The sequence below is a fragment of the Myotis brandtii genome, unplaced genomic scaffold, assembly GCF_000412655.1.
Source record: "Myotis brandtii unplaced genomic scaffold, ASM41265v1 scaffold707, whole genome shotgun sequence".
Lineage (NCBI taxonomy): Eukaryota > Metazoa > Chordata > Mammalia > Chiroptera > Vespertilionidae > Myotis > Myotis brandtii.
The window spans coordinates 772,867-794,244 of NW_005370773.1; the positions used below are offsets into that span (position 1 = coordinate 772,867).

Consider the following 21,378-nt stretch of genomic DNA (forward strand, 5'->3'; position numbering starts at 1 on the left):
TACAGGGGATCAAACCCACAACCCAGGCATGTGACCTGACTTGGAATCAAACCAGCAACCTTTTGGTGAACAGGATGACACCGGCCTGGCCAGGACTTTGTCCAGGTGTTTGTCTAGGCCAGGGGTCCTCAAACTTTTTAAACAGGGGGACAGTTCACTGTCCTCAGACCGTTGGAGGGCTGGACTATAGTTTAAAAAAAAACTATGAACAAATTCCTATGCACACTGCACATATCTTTTTAAGTAAAAAACCATAACGGGAACAAATACAATATTTGTATTTGCATGTGGCCCGCGGGCCGTAGTTTGAGGACCCCTGGTCTAGGCAGTGGGCCTCCAGGGCCCTCACTGTTTTACTATACTCTAAAAACACTGAGGTTATTTTAAACATGTGAAATCCCACTGGTCCTGAGCAAAACCCTTCGTCCAAAAGGCATATGCTGCTTTACACAACTGACGCCAACTGGGAAACTGGCAGCACTTTATCAGCTCGGCGTTTTCATCACTCCGTGTCAAACGTTCGCATCCCAGGACCACGAGCCAGGGCATGAGGCAGTTCCTCCTAATTGTCCTTCACGTCCGAGAAGCAGAGACTCTGATGACGCCCAGTCGTTAAGAGCTGAGCTCAGACTGGGGGTTGTCATAAGCTTGAGTTTGCCTCAGAAGAGTTAATTACCTTTTCGTGACTCCATTTCCCTATTACAGAAATAAAAATGCCTCTCATGGGATTGTGAAGACTGGATGAAATAATGGACTAAAGCATTTCAGCAAATTCTGAAACCCAGACACGGTTGCACCTCAGTCAAGTGCACAACAAATCACGTCTTGTTACTGTGTCCCCTTTTGGAAAAACACTTTCCCTTGGGAACAGATTTTTACCACCCACTGGACAGCATCCCGCAGGGACACCTCTTCCCAGCTAAGGAACAGCAACTCTCTCTTCCCAGCATCCGAACCTTTCGCTGCCTCATCCAAAACTGAAGGGGAAAATGCAGAGACAAACCACAAAGAAGAGCTGCAGTCCCCGCATCCCCACTGCAGCGAGCCCGGCGTGGCGCCTGCTCCTACACAGCCAGACCCGGTCTCTGGCTTTCCCACAGACTCTGTGACTCTCCCACAACCGAAACTCCATGCATGTAGTCTCCAATAAACCTGTTAGGCGGAGTTGGTGGCCATTGCTTGCACAGAACTTCATGATCTACTTTTCAAGAAAAGACTAGGTCTCTGTGAAGCTCAACAAATTCGTTTTTTAAAAACCTATTTTTATTGATTTCAGAGAGGGAGAGGGAGAGACAGAAACACCAACGATGAGAGAATCATCGATTGGCTGCCTCCTGCACAACCTCTACCAAGAATGGAGCCCGCAACCCAGGCATGTGCCCTGACTGGGAATGAACCATGATCTCCTGGTTCTTAGGTCGATGCTTAGCCACTGAGCCACACCAGCCAGGCTCATCAAATTCTTTATCCCCTTTCCCTTCTCCCGTGGACAAGGAGAGGGTAAGAGGTAACACTTGCTGGGCAACAAATTATCCCAAAACCTAGTAGCTTTATTATTGACTTATTTGAGGGAGAGGGGGAGGGAGAGAAACATCAATGTGTTACTCCACCCACGCACCCACTGTTGCTCCCTGCATGTGTCCTGACCAGAGACTGAACCTGCAGCCTTGGTACATCAGGATGGTGCTCTGACCAACCGGGCCACCCGGCAGGGCAAAACCTAGTGGCTGTAGACAATGAACGCCGATTATCTTGTCATTTCTGTGTGTCTGAAATCTGAGAGCAGCCTTGCTTCGTGGTTGTGGCTAAGGCTCTTTCGTGAAGGTTGCAGTCGAGACATCGGTCAGAATGTGGTCATCCGAAGGCGTGGCTGGGGCTGGAAGACCGACTTCCGAGATGGGCACGCGCCTGGCTGCAGGCAGGAGGCCTCGGTTCCTGCCACATGGGCCTCTCCACAGGGCTGCTGGAGAGTCTTCCTGTGGAAGTGGTTTCCCGCAGAGTAAGGGATCCAAGAGAACAAGGAAGCCAGGATGCATCTCAACTCAGCCCTATTTGGGGTGAACACCAAGAGGGAGCAATGACTGGGGCCTCTCAGAGGCTGGCTGCCACCGGACACCTAGAAGCCCTGTGGGTCTCTGTTCCCAGCCACTGTCTTCCTTTTATTTAGCTATTTCTCTTCACCCCAAGAACATCTCATTTCACACAGTCATGGATATAAGGAGGCAGATGTGAATAAGATGAGGATAGGCAGGGTGAAGGCCTCAGTTCAAGGAGCAGGTCTGAAGAACTGGGAGAGCAGCAGACAGCCTGTAGGGAAGGGAGGCAGGCTGCCCCAAGTGCCGGACAAAAACAAGTGTAAGACATAAGTGCTCCCCCCCAGCCCACCCTGACAGATGAGTCTTGTCCCCTGATGAGCTCCAGAGAAAGTGACTTTCAGCTCAGCCCTGCCACTCAGAGTCCAAGCTGGGCCGAGAACTGAGTCCAGGCTGCTGCCAAGCTGTCACGCACTGAACTGTGTCCCCTCAAAAGTCGTACGCTGAAGCCCTAACGCCGAGACCTCAGCATGTAACTGTATGAGCAGCCTTTAAAGAAGTGATTAAGGTAAAACCGGGCTGTCAGGGTGGGTGCTAATCCCATCTGACCGCTGTCCTAAGAAGACGACATTTGGACACCCAGAGGCACCACGGGCACACCCAGGGCGATGACCAGTCACGCTGAAGCCCTAACGCCGAGACCTCAGCATGTAAGGGTATGAGCAGCCTTTAAAGAAGTGATTAAGGTATAACCGGGCTGTCAGGGTGGGTGCTAATCCCATCTGACTGCTGTCCTAAGAAGACATTTGGACACCCAGAGGCACCACGGGCACACCCAGGGCGATGACCAGTACGGACAGCAGAAAGCAGCCATCAGCAAGCCAAGGAGCAAAGAAACCTGCCTTTTAGACTTCCAGCCTCCTGAACAGTGAGAAAGTAATTTTCCGTTGTTTAAGCCCCCAACTCTGTGGCTTCTTGTCACGCAGCTCGGGCGGCCTAAACAAGAGCCCTCTGGACTGTTCTAGGAACCAGCTTGAAACCTCTGCCATGCAGTGTGGTATCGGAGCCAGACATGAGCCTTCCTCTCTAGACTCAGGGAGCTGAGAAGATGCTGGGCTTCCCCGCCAGCGGGCGAGGACGGGGCTGCGTGGAGCCATGTGTTCACTGTGTGCACCCAGACTCTGGTTCCTGTTACAAGTTCCCGATGGGTCCCAGGACCCACTCCTCCTCCGAAGGCCGTCTCCACACGCACAGGTCCCTAGCCACCTCCACCGCCGGGCACATCTCCCGTCAGCTGGACAGCACCTTCTGTATGCGTTCCCGCACTTCTTTTGGTCCCAAGGACACCATCATCTCAGCTACAGGCGGTCCTTGCTGAGGACAGAAAGAGAAAACATCGCCTATGAGCCCAGCCTTGGTCTGCAGTCATACCCCAGCCAACCCCACACCGCTGCCTGTACCCCAGGGCAGAGACTGCACTTCACTGTCTTTGATTTCTGAGGCCGAGGCTGCATCCCCGGAGCCTCTTCTTTCTGTATTGACATGTCTGTTACCTCCAATCAACTGCCAGCTCTGTGAAGGATGACGGGAGGGAGTGTGCGTGTTTGATTCACTACTGTATCCTCTGTACCTAGCGGCACTGGCACAGGAGGCACTCAATAGGTGCTGTTGAATGAGTGGGTGAGGGGAGTGCTCATGTTTCACTCATCGTTGTATGAAAGATGAGCTGCTGGTGAATGTTAGCTGAATGGATAAGTGAGGGCTCCCGGGAACAGTCCAGCCCATCTGCCTGTCTCACCGGCTGTCCACTGAGGGCCACTCGGAGGAGTTTCATCACGTTACTGTGCTTGGTGCCGGGCAGACCTTCGGACAGCTTCTTCAGTTCTGCGTTCAGCACGTCCTGAGTTAAGCTGGCGCCAGGTCCTTCTAAAAGCCTAGAAGTGGGCCAGTCTGTGAGGGGCCCACAGGGGCCAATGCAAGTGAGTGGGAGGGAGAACTTCGGAAGACTATCAATTAGTGACAACATAAAGGCACAGTCAATGTTCAGGCCAGCCTGGGGAGCGGGGGGGGGAGGGAGGATCTACCACATGCGACCCACCCAAGCTGGGGAAGAAAAAAACCACCAGGGTACCGTATAGCAGAGAGTCCCAGCATGTGGGCATCACATAGGGAAACGAAGTGGGTACCAAAATAAGAGGATTTACTAACTGCTGTAACTGCTGCCTCTGTGCAGGTCATCTCTATGCCTCGTTTTCTCACCTGTGGGTCTGCACCTCACAGAACTACGCTGTGCCTACATTAAAACAAGCAAAGCACTAAGTACATTGCTTGAACGGGTAGTAAGTACTCAAAAGTATTAGGTCTGATCTATAATATATAAAAGCGTAAGCGACTGTTTGACCAGTAGCTATGATGTGCACTGACCACCAGGGGGCAGACACTCAACACACAGGCATGGAAACATGGAACAGACTGATGAATCTCAGAGGGAAGCGGGGAGGGGGGAGGATGGGAAGAGATTAACCAAAGATCTTATATGCATACTAGAGGCCCGGTGCATGGATTTGTGCACTGGTGGGGTCCCTTGGCCTGGCCTGCAGGGATTGGGCCGAAATTGGCAGTTCGACATCCCCCAAGGGGTCCCGGATTGTGAGATCCTGGTGGTCAGTGTGCATCATAGCTACCGGTCAAATGGTCACTTAGAGCAAGAGACAAATCCGTGCACCAGGCCTCTAGTATTTCAATAAAAAGCTAGTTATTAGCCAATATTACTACACCCAAGAGCTCTGAGACTTTGCAAAAGTATCTATAAAGAAACTCAGGACTGGGTTAGATGTAGGCTGGAAGTATGGAGCCCTCTGGGAATGATCTGAAACAGCTCCAAGACTGGGCATGGGGAGACTGCTGGATGTAACATAGAAGAGCAGAGAGGAGGCAATCAGGAGACCGCAGCCCCAGTGAGGACCCTGCCACCGACTTGTCACAACCATCCTCTGCCCACAGATGGAAGCATGTAAGGACCTAAGCTCCAGGGACCAGCAATCATTGCCCTTTCCTGGCAGTCCGGCCGAGATCTCCCAAAAGTATGTTTGAGCTCAAGAGGAATTTCCTATTGTTAGAGCTGGACTTGCAAAAACTTCACCCCAGCCCTGCTCTGAAGTTAGAGCAAGAGACGGAGGCAGGGTGGCGAGTCTGTCCCACACTGACCAGGGACTCAGGCAGATGGTCCACGATGCCCCTCCGACACCACCTGCTCACAACGGGGAACGGACAGCTCCACCCCAGAGGCTGCTCAGTGTGCAGTGCTGCTGGCGCAGGGTACGGGTTCCTAAGTTATCTGAACAAATAGCCTTTCAGCACAGACATCTCCTACTAACTCCAAAACTTGAGCAACTGAGTTCCAACGGGAGACAGAAGTAATCATTCTTATTGCATCATTAACTGGATAACATGATTGCTGTTATTTATGAAATGGAGAAGACAAAATATTGAAAATATAAAATGTCGGGAAAAATAGACACTCTCCTCAATGTCACTGCAGGGAGCAACCTGCCAAGGAGCAGGTGAAAGGGACAGGTCCTGGGCAGCCCAGGACACGTGAGAGCTGGCTGGCAGCTTGGCGTGGGCACAGGACTTTGAGAGATCTGGCAGCTTCCGATCATTTGTGTATCAGCTTTCCTGCCTCAAGTGGGAGCACCAGAGTGCCTCTAAAAACAATGCCTGTGTCAGGACGGGGAGTCATGACATTACTTCCAGTGAATAACAACCAATAGCCCCTAGAGTGGAATGCCCAAAATTAAGGGAGCATTATTACTAATAATAGCTCTTGGGAACTTATCTTGGAGCTATACTTGCAAACATGTTAATGGTGTCTAGGTAAGGTTACTCATTGCGGCATTGTTTGTAACAGCAAAATCTGGAAGCAATCAAATGTCCATCAGCAGGAGGGTGTTAAATAAATCGTGGCAAAGTGGTATAGTGATGGGGTAGGTGTAGCTGTAGGGAAGAATGAGGATGCTCTCTAAGAACTGGATAGGTCAAAATATATATTAAGTAAAAGGAAAAAAAGACACAGAATGGTGTTCTTGTATTGTACCTTTTGTGTAAAAAAAGGGGAAGATAAGGATTATTTAGACATAATTAAGACTAGTCGTAACATACAGAGGGTTTTGGAACTGGGACAAGAATTAAAAACAGGACTCCCTAAATATATACCTTATCATTTCTAGGTTTTAAATCCAGGCTTAAGAGGTTTGAATGTATTAATAACCAAAATGTTAAATTTCAAAATTAAAAAATTATAGGACTAGAGTTGTATATACATATCCTTGAATATAGACAATTCACAAAGGAAACTGCTAAGTGTGGCTGCCTTTCTGTCGGGAGCTGGAGTAGGAGGGAAGACTTAGTTTTTGCTATAAACCCTCTTGTACCATTTGTATTTCTTTTTTTAAAATTTTTACAAAATGTATTGATGTAAGAGATTGATTGATTGATTGATTTAGTTGTTCCACTTATTTTTGCATTCATTGGTTGATTCCTGTATGTGCATTGACCAGGGATGGAACCCTCAACCTTGGGGCACTGGGACGATGATCCAACCAACTGAGCTACCCGGCCAGGGATGTACCATTTATATTTCTTGTCACATGCTTGTATTCCTTTTTGTTGTTGTTAATACTCACCTGAGGATATTTTTCCATTGATTTTTTAGAGAGAGTGGGAGGGGGAAGAGAGAGAGAAAGAGAGAGAGAAACATTGATGTGAGAGGGACTCACCGATTAGCTGTCTCTTGCCCACAAACAATCAGGGCCGGAGAACCTGCAACCCAGGTACGTGCCCCTCACTGGGAACTGAGCCCATGGCCCTTGGTGTGCATGCCAACACTCTAACCACTGAGCACACTGGCCGGGCTAGCTGGATCATTTTAGACAAGTTATTTTTTCGCTTTTGTATGTAGTAACAAAATTTTTAGCTAGGCACATGGTTGCCAAGTAAATAAAGTACATTTTCCAGGCTTCCTTAGGCGTGGCATGGCCTTAAGACAGAGTTCCAGCTAGCGGGATAGCTTTTAAGTCCTTAAGGGGGAGAAATGTCCTGTCTGCCTCCTCTTTCCTTCTTCCTTCTCTGGCTGAATCCTGGATGGTCCGTGGGCCACCGTGGACCACAGGGACAGGAACAAAATCTAGGGATGGCAGGACACTGGAGACAAGGAGGAGAGCTGTTCGCCCCTGGACTGTTAGGTGAAGAGAAGTACACTCGGTAGCGGGAGAGAAACCCGTTCTCCATCTACCAGAGCAGCCAGCATGGAGGAGTGTGGGCAGAGTAAAAAAGATAGAGAAATTGGGCTTTGGTGATGTATTTTTGGGCCATGCATTAGCCTCAAGTCAGCCCTTGTTCTGACCACACAATTACACAGACCAGTCCTTCTCCATGGCTGTTTTCCGCCCTTTTCATCACAAGTGTTCTGGTACTGTTACAGTAAGCAATAGTTTCACCTGCACCTTTCAGATGAGGAAACGATGCTCAAACAGGTGCAGTAACTTGGCGGATGTGAAGCCATCTGGGCAGGTGAACTAACTGGGTGAGTAACAGGTGGAGCCAGAATGGAACCCAGGTGGATCCAGCCCTAGAACCTGAATGCATCATCTCTTCCGGGGAGAGCCTGGGCTCCTCCAGGCTCCCCACCTACCAAGAGCGTTGGTGAGTGATTAGCTCCCCCAAACCTCTCACTGGCCACGGGTTGTGCTGGAGCCCAACTGCCCAGCCCTGGGGTAAAGGGGGACCCAGGCAGGGGAGGGGGAAAGAGGGTACAGAACCTTGAGCTTGGCCTGCGCGAACTCACCTCAGCACGCGCTTGGCAATCACATCCACCTGCTCTGAGATGGCACCCAGCTGCGTGCGACCCACAGCAGGACGAGTCCACAGGAAGGCGTGTGCTGGGGAGACCAAATCCTGCAAGCGGCAAATGTGACCCTGGAGAAAGAGGCAGCCATTCAGTGCACTGGGGACAGGGCTGACACGTTGGAAGGGGAGAAATGGGGGGCTCCACTCCCTTGGTCTCCTGGAGCTCCCAGCCCCACCTGTCTCAGCAAGATGATCCTCTCCACATAGGCTGGGTCCAGGACAGCCCTGTCTGGCAGCTGGCTCCCAAATGCCTCCTCCACGAGCAGCTGCAGCTTTTCCACCAGCTGGCGCCTCTGGGTCTCATTGCTCACCAGCCGACGAAGGTGCAGCCTGGAGGAAAAGCCAAAGGAGTTCTCTACACTTACAGAAGGAAAGAGATCTGGCCAAGGTCTGAAACAGGTAGCCTGAGGGCCCCAAGCAACCCAGATACATGCTGCTTTTAAAATAGCTAACATGCCCTAGCCAGTTTGGCCTGCGGACTGAAGGGTCCCGGGTTTGATTCTTAGCTAACATGCCCTAGCCAGTTTGGCCTGCGGATTGAAGGGTCCCGGGTTTGATTCTGGTCAAGGGCACATACCTTGGTTGCAGGCATGATCCCCAGCCCTGGTCAGGGTGCGTGTGGGAGGCAATCAATGTGTCTTTCTCTCTATCTCTCCCCACCCCTCCCACTCTCCACTCAAAAAAAAAAAAAAAAATCAAAGGAAAAATATCCTCGGGTGAGGATCAACAATCTATACATATAAACCTAAGCGACAGAACGACTGATAGCTATGACGCTCATTGACCACCAGGCAGCAGATGCTCAATGCAGGAGCTGCCCCCTGGTGGTCAGTGTGCTCCCACAGCCAACCTCCCGCAGTCCCTACCCCTGGCTGGTCGGCCCAATGCGCTTGATCAGGACTGGGTGAGATGGGCCCTGATCGGCCCAATCGCCAGCTAGGCCAAGATACCCCACCCGTACACGAATTCGTGCATTGGCCTCTAGTAAAAAAATAATAGCTAACATTTTTAAACTAGAAAGAGATCACACAAAAATAAGATATTTCTGGCCTTGGCTGGGTAGTTCAGTTGGTTATAGCTTCATCCCAATACACCAGCCAAGGTTTCAGGTTCAATCTCTGGTCAGGGCACATAAAAGAATCAACCAATGAATGCATAAATAAGTGGAAAAACAAATTGACCTTTCTCTCTCCCCTTCTAAAAAAAAAATCAATCATTCAATAAAAAAAGATTTCTGACTTCTCTTGGCTGCAAAGGGCCCTTGTTCCCCATACCTCAGTTGGACTGAGCAGAGTAGACGTGCCCAGTTAACAAAGATTTCCGGTTTGCAGTCCTGGGCACTCACGCAAGGAGGGCACCAAGGAGAGCCGGTCCCCCAGTGCTTCAGGGAAGGTGCAAGGAGTTGCTGCAACCGTGACTGCAAACCTGCCTGCGGTGTGCCACCCAGTCCCTTAGACTGGGACATGTCAGCAGTGATGGGAAGGGTAACTGTGTCTGAAGGTTTCTGAGTGAAGGACCCTTGACACATGGAGGTGACAGGAGACAGTGCTCCTCAGTGTTAGCGGGTGACATGAGAGACAGTGCTCCTCCGTGTTGGTGGGTGACATGAGACAGTGCTCCTCGTGTTGGCGGGTGACATGAGACAGTGCTCCTTCGTGTTGGTGGGTGACATGAGACAGTGCTCCTCCGTGTTGGCGGGTGACATGAGAGATAGTGCTCCTCAGTATTGGCGGTGACACCAGACAGTGCTCCTCTGTGTTGGCGGGTGACATGAGACAGTGCTCCTCCGTGTTCGTGGGTGACATGAGACAGTGCTCCTCCGTGTTCGTGGGTGACATGAGACAGTGCTCCTCCGTGTTCGTGGGTGACATGAGACAGTGCTCCTCCGTGTTCGTGGGTGACATGAGACAGTGCTCCTCCGTGTTCGTGGGTGACATGAGACAGTGCTCCTCCGTGTTCGTGGGTGACATGAGACAGTGCTCCTCCGTGTTCGTGGGTGACATGAGACAGTGCTCCTCCGTGTTCGTGGGTGACATGAGACAGTGCTCCTCCGTGTTCGTGGGTGACATGAGACAGTGCTCCTCCGTGTTCGTGGGTGACATGAGACAGTGCTCCTCCGTGTTGGTGGGTGACATGAGACAGTGCTCCTCCGTGTTGGAGGGTGACATGAGAGATAGTGCTCCTCAGCGTTGGCGGGTGACATGAGACAGTGCTTCTTCGTGTTGGCGGGTGACATGAGAGACAGTGCTCCTCAGTGTTGGCTGGGAGATCGGGGGTTAGGGAGCGGGGAGATGTTCTAAAATGAAGATGCTCCCCAGGCTTTGGTAGTCAACAGAAATGTTGGTGGTGACATGAGACAGTGCTCCTTCATGTTGGTGGGTGACATGAGAGACAGTGCTCCTCCATGTTGGTGGGTGACACGAGACAGTGCTTCTCCGTGTTGTTGGGTGACATGAGACAGTGCTCCTCCGTGTTGGTGGGTGACATGAGAGACAGTGCTCCTCCATGTTGGCGGGTGACATGAGAGACAGTGCTCCTCCGTGTTGGCGGGTGACATGAGAGACAGTGCTCCTCAGTGTTGGCTGGGAGATCGGGGGTTAGGGAGCGGGGAGATGTTCTAAAATGAAGATGCTCCCCAGGCTTTGGTAGTCAACAGAACCCACACGAGGGGTACACAGGAATAATGGTAATGATAAAAGGATACCTACCATTGGTCGAACACTTTCTATGTGCCGGGTGCTGTGCAGATACTTTGATGTAACGCTGAATTTAACTCTTAAAACAATTGCACAGGGTGGGAACTCTTACTAGCTCCGTTTTAGAGAAGAGGAAACAGGTCTGAAGAGGTGAGGTGACTGCCTGTGGTCACACAGCACTAAACACCTGAGCTCAGCCAAAATCAGGTGTATGCGACTGTGGAGCCGACAGGACCTGTGGGGCCCCATCGTCAGCAAGAAAGCCCCTTCCAGCAGGGCTCTCTAGTTCCCCACTCACCTGTTGAATTCTGGAAGCTTCTCCAGGTCTAGCAGGGCCGAGTGGCAGGTGATCCGGGTCAGGTCAAACTGTGCTACCAGCTCTGGCAAGGTCCTGCCCATCTGGTTCTCTGCAAGTGAGGGAAGCCCAGCGCTCAACTCCCTCCGACGTTCAACTCCAAGGGAGGCTGAGTGAGCACTGGGCTCCCCATCCCATTTCCACCAAAGGGACTCAACCTCCAGCTGTTTTTACATCAAAGGCCCAAATGAGTTTTCACTTGCAGAAAGGCTTCTGTCACTAAGGAAAAAAATGGCGTGAAAAATGGTTTAACCACTCTGCCCTCAGAGACATGAGCTGCAGGGACAGCACCCACTGTCTGGCCATTCCGAGCCCCTGACCCTACTGGTCCGGTGGGGTCTGGCCCCAGTGCTCTAGGAGCTTCCCATGAGTCCAAGCGCAGCCAGAGTTGAGCGGGCTGTGCAGGGCTGCTTCTCTGAGCAGCAGCTGTCCCACTGGGCATCGTGGGGACTTCAGCCGACAATAACCTATCACATCCCCCACTAGCTGGGACACTGGCAAATTCCCTAACCTCTCTGAGACTCCCAATCCTCTTACAAACCGTGGAGATCGTACCTCCCAAGGATATGTTAAGGACTGAATAAGAGCAGAATAAACAATAAGCAGATATTATTGCCTCATTATCAGAAATCTCCCCCACAAAGAGGTCATCCTAGCCTATTTGGTGCTTCTTTAAGATTTGGGCTCTAAGTCTTGGGCCAAGGATAAAGGCTTAACTTGGAATAAACTATGGTCCCAGTAATACTAGTGATACTGTTATAGTAGTACAATGGGGCCTTGACTTACGAGTTTAATTCGTTCTGAGACCGAGCTCCAAATTACTCTATCACCTCAATGCAAAAAATCTGCCGAGAGACAGCTGGTATCTCAAAAAACTCGTTAGTCGGGACACTTTAAGTCAAGGCCCCACTGTACTATAATTGTAAAAATCACAGCAGCTGTAATTTTTGCACCTACTGTGGGAGATACTGTGCTGGGGGCCTTACACTCATGAGCTCAGTGAATCTTAACTTATGCCTAAGAGGTAGACACTTAGCCCCACTTTATAGATGAGGCAACCAAGACTGAGACTGCAAGCTCCTTGAGGGCAGGGATTATGCCTGTCTTTTCACTGTTGGAGCCCCAGTACAGTGGGGCCTTGACTTACGAGTGTCCCGACTAACGAGTTTTTTGAGATACCAGCTGTCTCTCGGCTGATTTTTTGCATTGAGTTGATAGAGTAATTTGAGTTAACGAGCTCCTTAACGAGCTCGGTCTCGGAACAAATTAAACTCGAAAGTCAAGGCCCAACTGTACTTGACAGTGTCTGGCTCAGTAAACATTTGTGGAATGAAAGCATGAACTCGTGCAAGTTGACGCAGCTGGGAGGTGGCACAGCCGGACTGCAGACCAGGTGGGCCTGCACCCAAGTCCTGGCGCCTCACTGCTGTGGTCCCACCGGGAACTCTCAGGTGAGTGGATACCTGGGAACCCTGAGCCACAGTTAGTGATGATGTCGAGCAAGGCATCTGGTAGGAAGCCGGCAGCAGCAAAACTCTCCAGGAAAATGTCCCCTTGCCTCTTGGACAGCTTACTGCCGTCCCTGTTGAGGAGCAGGGGCAGGTGGGCAAAGCGAGGTGGCGGCCAGCCCAGGGCCTGGTAGAGCAGCAGGTGCTTGGAAGTGGAGACCAGCCACTCCGAGCCACGCAGCACGTGGCTGATGCCCATGTGGTGGTCATCCACCACGCAGGCCAGGTGGTAGGTGGGGAAGCCATCGCTCTTCAGGATGACCGGGTCCCCCTCCACACTGGCCACTTCATGCCGATTCCAGCCGTATACCAAGTCCTGGAAGGCTGGTGCCTCCTCCTCCAGGCGAAAGCGGATAGCAGGCTTGGGGTCCTTGGCCAACTTCTCAGCTACCTGCCTCTGGCTCAGGTTCCGGCACCGATTGTCATACCTGTTGGGAAGTAGAGCAGCATGGTTGCTAACAACACTGATGATGGGCATGAGCCCTCCCTGTGTCTCTGAAGATCATATGATCTTGGGCAAAAAAAGCCACCTTCTGTGGGTGGGTAAGTACAGGGTTTAGAATGAAGAAGCAGTGCTGCAGTGGATGTCGTGAACTTATCCAAACATCTGAGCCCTTGTGCAAACGGTTCACTGAAACTGGAACTTAAGTTATGAGGCCACCGCTGATGGGAGTGCAGCTAGTGCAGGGCCACCAGGCAGCACGTCTTGGAAGGTTTCTAACAACACACTGCATGTGTGCAAAGGATGCCTGTCAACATCCTTTGTCACAGCTCTTTCTTTTAAAAAACACACACATATTTTTATTGATTTCAGAGAGGAAGGGAGGAGAAAGAGAAACATCAATGATAAGAGAGAATCATTGATCGGCTGCCTCCTGCACGCCCCACACTGGGGATCGAGCCCGCAACCCAGGCATGTGCCCTGATTGGGAATCGAGCCGTGACCTCCTGGTTCATAGGTCGATGCTCAACCACTGAGCTACACCGGCCAGGCACAGCTCTCTTTTGTTTAATCCTCACCCAAGGATATGTTTTTATTGATTTTCAGAGAGAGAGGGAGAGAGGAAGAGAGAGAAAAACATCAATGTAAGAGAGAAACATTGATTGACTGATTGCCTCCCACACGTGTCCAGATTGGGATTGAACCCACAACCTAGGTATGTGCCCTGACCAGCAATTGAACCCACAACTTTTTGGTGTATGCAACCAACTTGGCTAGGGCACAGCTCTCTTTTTTATAACAAATACTACAAATGACATACCAGTAAAGGTTCATTATTAAGGAACTGATTAAGTAAATGATGGTATATCCATACAATGGAATACCATGTAAGCATAAAAAAAACTGTGGACTAAAAAAACAAAACAAAAAAACTCACAAAACAAAAAAACTGTGGACTGATACAGACTGATCCTTGAGACAAGAAGTCGCACAGTGCTCACTGTGCTACCATTTGCAGGGGGAAGAGAAATAACAGGCATGTATCAGTGTACGTACTGATGCCTCTGCAGGAGACACGAGCAAGTTCTAACACCAGCTGTGTCTGGAGAGGATCTGAGTAGGTAGGGTCAGTGTTGGGACGGAGCTCTGTGTATCTATTTTCCTGAACATGAGAAAATCCTACTTCGTCAAAATAACAAATCACTAAAGCTACTTGATGTGTTACTCCCTAGGACCGAAGGCGGTTGGCAGCTCAGACCTGGACCCCGTGACCCCCACCTGCTGGTTTCTGTCCTGGTGCCATCCCCTTCCTGTGAGTATGGGCTGGACCTGGTGACTGCCTCCTAATGAACAGTGTACAACCAGTGATGAGCTGTCACTCTGGCCTCTGTCTCACTCTCTTGCTTTCTCCCTGGTCTCTCGGAGGAAAGCCCGGGCTATGCTGTGAGCTGCCCTAGGGGAGGCCCGTGTGGCAAGGAGCAGATGTATCCAGGCAACAGCCAGGATGCCCTGAGGTCTGCCGACAGTCTCCAGGGAAACGGAAGCAGATCCTCCGAGAGCTGAGCCTTGGGAGCGACCCTGAGCTAAAGGTCCAGGTGAGCATGCCCAGCGTCCTGACCCATAGAAACTGTGAGACCGTAAAAGTTTGGGGGTAACTTGTTCTGCAGTAACAGCTAACAAACACACCCGACTTTGGGGAGGCAGCACGACGGGCTGGGGCTCTCACCGGGGTGTCTGCCGGCTCCTCAGGGCCTCCTTCTTCAGCAGCTCCAGCCGCTGTGAAGAGCAGAAGCAGGGGTAAGCAGCCCCGGTCTTCAGCAGAGCTTCCGCGGCCTGGGCGTACAGCTCCAGCCGCTGGGACTGCAGGTAGGGCCCCCTGGGGCCTCCCCGGTGTGGGCTCTCATCAGGGGGGATGCCTGGAGCATGGAGAGAGCAATCACCAAGTAATGAGATGCATGCGACACTGGCTCTCAGGCACTGCTCTAAGGGCTTGGCAAACAGAGTAAAGCTTTTAGTCCTCCCAACAACGTGTGAGTCCAGTACTATCACGACTTCCCTTTCGCAGATGAAAATTCAGGCACAGAGGTCCCACGCTCAAGGCCACGCAGCCTGGTGGATGAGGAGTCGGGCGGAGGCGTGCTGGCTCCACGTCCACACTCCCAACTGCACTTCCTCTCCAACCACCTTTTCCCTGGGGAGGGGAAACCCGCCCAGGCCTGGACCAGCCGACTCAGGAGGAAGAGTGTGGTTCAGGGCACAGCCCATCAGGCCTGGCTGGACTCCGGGCTTTGTCTGTGACAGGGATCCAGGTGCGGGAGCACCAGAGTGCTAAGCACCTGCCAGCTGCTTTTCTATTTTGTGATCTTCACTAAGCCTCAGAACCACCACACCAGGAAGATGTCATTATTATCCCCATTCCCTAACGAGGACACGGAGGCACAGAGGGACTTTGTCAGATAACTTGGCCAAGGATAAGGGGCACAACTGGATTCACACCCAGGTGAACTGGCCCAGAGTCCATGCTCTTAACCACTCCCTGTACTGCCTCTTTGCACTCCCTTTTCTGAAAAGTGTAGCCGACAGCTTACTGTGCAGAGTGACTGAGAACTAAAAGCATCAGTGGGCCCTGGGCGGTATGGCTGATGGTTGGGCATTCCATGCACTGAAAGGTTGCTGGTTCGAGTCCCAGTCAGGGCACTCTTGGGCTGTGGGCTTGATGCCTGGTGGGGTGTGCAGGAGGCAGCAGCGTCAATGTTTCTCTCTCTCCCCCTCCCTTCCTCTCTCTAAAAATCAATAGAAATATTGTTTTAAAAAGCATCAGTGCTCACAAAGCACGTAGCCCTCTAGCAGCTGCACTACAAGCCTTGGGAGGAAATGTGATCTATTATCAGCCAAACCCCCAGCCCACGGTCCAGGTGCCTCAGGTCACAGAAGACGTGCTGAACTGTGCACGCTTCCAGGAGGGGGCAGAGGGGACACAGAAGAGTTGAATGATAGCCATTCTGCCCTCAAAAAGCTTTCAAATGAATTAGGAGCAATCCCGCACACCCGACGTTCACACAAACTCGGGAGGAGACAGGCCGGGTTCAGACGCACTGGCTGTTCAGAGCCCCCGTGTCCTCATTTGTAAAAGCACACAAATGGTGCCTTCTCCTGAGGCTGGTCACGCGCTTTGTGCGCTGCCTGGTATGTGCCAGGCGCTCAGCCAGCTTTGGCGGTATTGGTATTACTCAGCTCCCTCTCCCACTGGGCCTCCGCTTCTTCATCTGTCAGAAGAGAAGGTTGGGTTAGGTACACTGGGGTCCCTTCCTGATCTACCTGAATGTGTTCAGCGTGTGGAACGCCCAGGGCTTCAGAGTAACACCACTAGAGGAACTGAAAATGTATGTTCACATAAAGACTAGGACACACATGCTCACAGCAGTGACTCAGCCAAAAAGTGGAAAAAAGCCAAATGCCCCCCTCAGGTGAATGGATAAGCAAAATGTGGTATTTCTGCACAATGACCGTCCTAAAGAGGAATGAAGTGCTGACATACGCTACCACACAGACGAACTTACACTAAGTAAAAGCCAGTCATCACAGCCACATACTGCGTAATCCCTCTTATATGAAATGTCCAGAACAGGCAAACCCGGGGACAGGAGCAGATGAGCGGTGCCAGGGGCTGCGGGGGACGAATAGGTCCTGGGTTTCGTGTTGGAGTGATGGGAATGTTCTGGAATTAGAGAGTGGCGATGGCTGCACAACATGGTGACTAGACTAAATCACTGAACTGTACATTTTGAAATGGTGAATTTCGTATTACGTGAATTACATAACAACCCCCCCCCCAAAAAAAAACCAACAAAAACAAAAACAAAACAAAACCCGGAAGAGTGACTTCCTGAAGCAAGCAGTTCCAGGTCAGCCACCCTGGGGTGCCTGGGCAGCTGCCCTCTGCCTCACCAAAACGCTAGGGTGAGCGTCATTCACACATGCGTGCTGCACCAGGGGCTCTGCGAGAGCAGGACCTGTTCGTCAGCACCCCCTCGTGCCCCGTGCAGAGCCACAGGCGGTGAGCGTTCTCTCCTGGCCCGCATGGCATTCCATCTCCCGCACACCTCCTTACTCTGCCCGCTCACTGTGCTCGGGCCACGACGGCCTTCGGCGGCTCCTCTAACTCACTGGGCACTGGCTTCTGTGGGGCCTTCGCATCTGCTATTCGCTCTGCTTTGAACGCTCTTCCCCTAGGTAACCTCAGGGCCGGCCCTCACTCTGTGCAAGTCTCTGCTCTAATGTTACCTCCACAGCGAAGACCACCATGTCGAAACGAGCACCCCTCCCCACGGGTTCCCTCACCTGCACCCTTTCTCCATAGCACTCACCACCACTTAATATCACAGGAATGAATTAATCTGTTTGCCTGTCTCCCCTACTTACTGAGCACAGAGTCTCTGCTCACTGCTGGAACACTTCCTGGGTCACAGTATTCATTGTTGAATGAATGCCCTTTTATTCAGCTAATCTCGACCTAGTATCTGCTATAGCCCTCCTCTACGGCAAAAGACAGAAATGAAATTGGCTTCTGCCCTTTAGGAATCCAGAGTCCAGTTAATTTACCTGAGATTAAAATACACATCTCGCCGAAATCGGTTTGGCTCAGTGGATAGAGCGTCAGCCTGCGGACTGAAAGGTCCCAGGTTCGATTCCGGTCAAGGGCATGTACCTGGGTTGCGGGCACATCCCCGGTGGGGGATGTGCAGGAGGCGGCTGATCGATGTTTCTCTCTCATCGATGTTTCTGACTCTCTATCTCTCTCCCTTCCTCTCTGTAAAAAATCAATAAAATATATTTAAAAAAAAATAATATAAAATACACATCTCAAAACAGTCTTGGTATTTTCGTTATTTTTTCTTGGGGAGCTAACGAGTCATCCTGTCCTAGCAGGTAGGCAACTGTTGGTCCAGGGAACACCAACACACACCTCCTTGTTCTCCCTGAGCTTGGCTGTGCTCAGGATTAACGTTCCCACAAGAAAATCAACTTCAGCGGCCAATAAATTTTCTTTCACTCATACACTGTGGTTAAAAGCCCTCAAAAACCTGAGCTCAGATTTAACAGTGGGAAATAGTCACTGAAAACCAACAAAACCCTGGAGTTGTGGCTCCTCTTGGAAGGCAGAAGATTTGACAAGCTGGGCCGCATCCCCACTGGGGAACTCGGGCTGGAACTTTCTCCTGCTCAGCACAGGTCCAGCTCCCCAGGCCCCTTGGCCTATGCCTGCCTGCTCCTAGGAGGACTTGAGATTCCGGGATAAGAACAGGAATCTCAAAACAGCCTGGAGCTTTTCTTCAGGGAGCTTAAGTCTCTGTTCAGGTGGCACTTGCCACCCCAGGCAGCACAAACGCCCCCCTCTCTCCAGGAACCCCTTGTTCTCCCTCCTGGGAGCTGGGGGAAGCCTGCAGTCCTTTCCCAGCCAGCCTCACCTGCCCACTCCAGCATGTGCTCAATGTTGTCCGCTGCCCCGGGCACCAGGCGGGTCTGGTCCGTGTCCTCCAGCCGCAGAATGAAGCTCCCTCCGTGCTTCTTGGCAAAGAGGTAGTTGTACAAGGCAGTGCGGAGGCCACCCAGGTGCAAGAAGCCTGGGAGAAGAGAACAGCTCAGAAGACAGGGAATGTGAGCTGACGAGCCTCAGTAGAGGGGCAAGCAAGCTCTGTTTGTAACAGAATGTCTCAAAGAACATCAAAGCCCAAGAAACCGCTACCTTCGTCCCATCTCTCCAGCTAGCACCTGGACAGTCAGACTGCACAGAGGACGGGGTGATGACTCATTCAGCCCCTCTTTCTGGAACAGGGAGACCACCCAAGTTTGGTAGGCCATTTTGTAAAAAGGCTCCAACTCCTTCCAAATGCAACCATCACCCTACTTTGAGATTTGCCTCAAGGCCAAGTTTCACCCAAAGGAGAAGAGGCAGAGGCTGAGCCACTGAAGCCATTGTCACATGTGCATTTAACTTATGCAAATTCAATGATGTGTTTGGAAAAAGTTAATTACAAATTTAAAATACCATAAAATGATATCTTACATACACCCTCTATGCACTGTCATGACTATCCTCATTATACATTTTGAATTTTGTCTACTTGAGATTTTTACATTAAGTGCTGGCTTTAAACTCGAACCAAAAGTAACGTTTGATTCCACATTTCTCTTCACCTCAATTTAAACTCCTAAGATTTTTTTTTATTAATTTTTTACAGAGAGGAAGGGAGAGGGATAGAGAGTTAGAAACATTGATGAGAGAGAAACATCGATCAGCTGCCTCCTGCACACTCCCTACTGGGTATGTGCCTGCAACAAAGGTACATGCCCTTGTCCAGAATCGAACCTGGGACCCTTGAGTCCGCAGGTCGACGCTCTATCCCAGGGGTCCTCAAACTATGGCCCGCGGGCCACATGCAAATACAAATATTGTATTTGTTCCCGTTTTGTTTTTTTACTTCAAAATAAGATATGTGCAGTGTGCATAGGAATTTGTTCATAGTTTTCTTTAAACTATAGTCCGGCCCTCCAACGGTCTGAGGGACAGTGAACTGGCCCCCTGTTTAAAAAGTTTGAGGACCCCTGCTCTATCCACTGAGCCAAACCGGTTAGGGCAAAAGCAAGACCTCTTACAGGTACACAGACCTGGATTCAAATCCTGCATTCACCATTTACTAGCTGGTACCCCTTTGACTTAATTTGGATGAGCTCCATTTCCTCATCTATGAGAGGGATTAAAAACAAAAAATAGACACGTTCCTGATAGGGTTGCTATGAGGCCTAAATGCTGACCAAAGAACACCCTTCAGTGAATTTTAGCTATTGTAATGACATATGTTGCTTGATAATCCTTTTATCTGCCTGTAGTCCACAGCCTTTGTCATATGGGCTGCTCCTGCAAATCAGCAAGAAAACAGTAATAACAACAATCAAAATAGAGGCTACTGTTTATGAAGTGCTTTCTATAAGTACCAGACCTTGTTAAGAGCCTCAGCTACATTATCCAAACCCATGAGCTGGGTACTATCACTAGCCCTGTTTGACAGATAAACTCAGAGCCTCTGGGTAATTTCTCCAAGTCACACAGCTCGGAAGAAGTGGCAAAGCCAAAAATATGTACCCAATCTCAGGCTTTGGCTCCCAAACCAGTGCTGGTCTGCAAACTGTTGCAAGAAAGCACAGAAATTGAGAGCAAAATGCTGAGAGCAGCAGTTTGACAGGACAATTTCCTGTTTAATTAAACAAAGTAGGATCATATTTTGTATGCTTTTTAGGTTTTCATTTTTCTAGCAATCCACTTATACTAATTTTATAAAAGTACCGATCCGTAATCCCGTCGCTCTGTGCAGCTGGGATCTTGCCACAAAGGCAGCCTTATATACTGACCCTGGGTTTCAGGAGAGGCAGGTTCATTGTGAAGGCAGAGGCAGCCTCGTGAGAAAAGAATTTTGGGAACTGGTGCGTGAAAGGGTTAATCAAGAAACAGGACTCTAACTCAGCAGGGGCTAACAAAAGAGAGCTCAGTTCTGGGGACTGGTGCGGAGGCCCTGACACCATCTCCACTGGAGTATACAGTGGGCCCCGAACTCCCGTTGGCTTGCTTAGCTCCAACACTAGCCACGGGGCCTGTGTACCTGCAATTTCCTCTGCTCAGGTTCCTCCTATCCACTGCATTCTTGTCATTTGGTTCTCAGATCAAATGTCACCTCCTCAACAAGATGTGCTTGAGCATCCTACCTAAACTAACCCGTCACCTCTCCTGCTTCATTTCCCATGTGGCACACGCGACTGCCTAGAATTACAGTATTTTTGTGCACGTTTGCCGCGGCCACCAGAGTAGGGGCCCTACTTTCTAGATGGTCATTGTATCGCAGAGAAACAGTACCTCGCAGTGTGTACTTAGTACACATTTACTGAATACGTGAAAAAAAGACCGAAAGAGAGGTGCAACCCAATAAACAACGAAATTCCTGGCCACGGGAACAATTTCCGCTCCTGGACCTGTTTCTGCCCGTTCAAAATGGGGTCGCGCTGCCCTCCCAGGCTAATCCACCGGAAGGGGTTCGTTGGAAAACATTCTGGGGGCGGGGACCGGACGATGGGCTTCGGCCTGCAGCGTCACGTCCCCTAAGATTACCTGTGGGGCTGGGGGCGAACCGCACTCGCACCGCAGCCCCAGAACCAGTGCCCAGGCTGGCCTCACGCCGTCCCAGGGAGCGCCCCAAGACTCCCGGGGGCCTCCCTGGCTGCAGCAGCGTCCTCAAGAGCACCGCCATGTGGGTTCGACTCATCCACGTGGGCTTCTCCGAGAACCACTTCCGGGACGCCTCCCAGCCAATCCGCTTCCGCCACACTGGGCCCCACCCCGCCCCTTAAAGGCGCAGGCCACTCAGCCGGCGAGCCCACGCCCCCT

General features: G+C 51.0%; 1 protein-coding gene across 5 annotated transcripts; it reads right to left on the minus strand.

Annotated features, from left to right (window-relative positions):
* Window positions 1-2,789: 2,789 nt before the first annotated feature.
* EARS2 (glutamyl-tRNA synthetase 2, mitochondrial) lies at window positions 2,790-21,339 on the minus strand. 5 transcript variants are annotated; one of them, XM_014530022.1, is made up of 9 exons: window positions 21,103-21,339; window positions 18,410-18,565; window positions 14,668-14,857; window positions 12,455-12,927; window positions 10,935-11,043; window positions 8,117-8,270; window positions 7,879-8,009; window positions 3,832-3,967; window positions 2,790-3,407 (listed from the first exon to the last, which is right to left on the minus strand). In XM_014530022.1, exons 1-9 carry the CDS (start codon window positions 21,254-21,256, stop codon window positions 3,324-3,326), a joined length of 1,587 nt encoding a protein of 528 aa, XP_014385508.1. In that variant the 5' UTR covers window positions 21,257-21,339; the 3' UTR covers window positions 2,790-3,323. The 5 variants fall into 5 exon arrangements, with proteins under 5 accessions (XP_014385508.1, XP_005882388.1, XP_014385511.1 ...); XM_005882326.2 differs by lacking the exon at window positions 21,103-21,339 and adding an exon at window positions 20,851-21,077; XM_014530025.1 differs by lacking the exon at window positions 21,103-21,339 and adding an exon at window positions 20,600-20,833.
* Between the last annotated feature and the right edge of the window lie 39 nt (window positions 21,340-21,378).

Coding starts and splice junctions, on each gene's coding strand:
- EARS2 (XM_014530022.1), bottom strand. CDS start 21,256: ATGAGTCGAACCCACATGGCGGTGCTCTTGAGGACGCTGCTGCAGCCA. Junction 11,044..12,454: donor CTGTGGCTCAGGGTTCCCAG/GTATCCACTCAC, acceptor CCTCACTTGCAG/AGAACCAGATGGGCAGGACC. Junction 8,010..8,116: donor GGATCATCTTGCTGAGACAG/GTGGGGCTGGGA, acceptor CTCTTTCTCCAG/GGTCACATTTGCCGCTTGCA.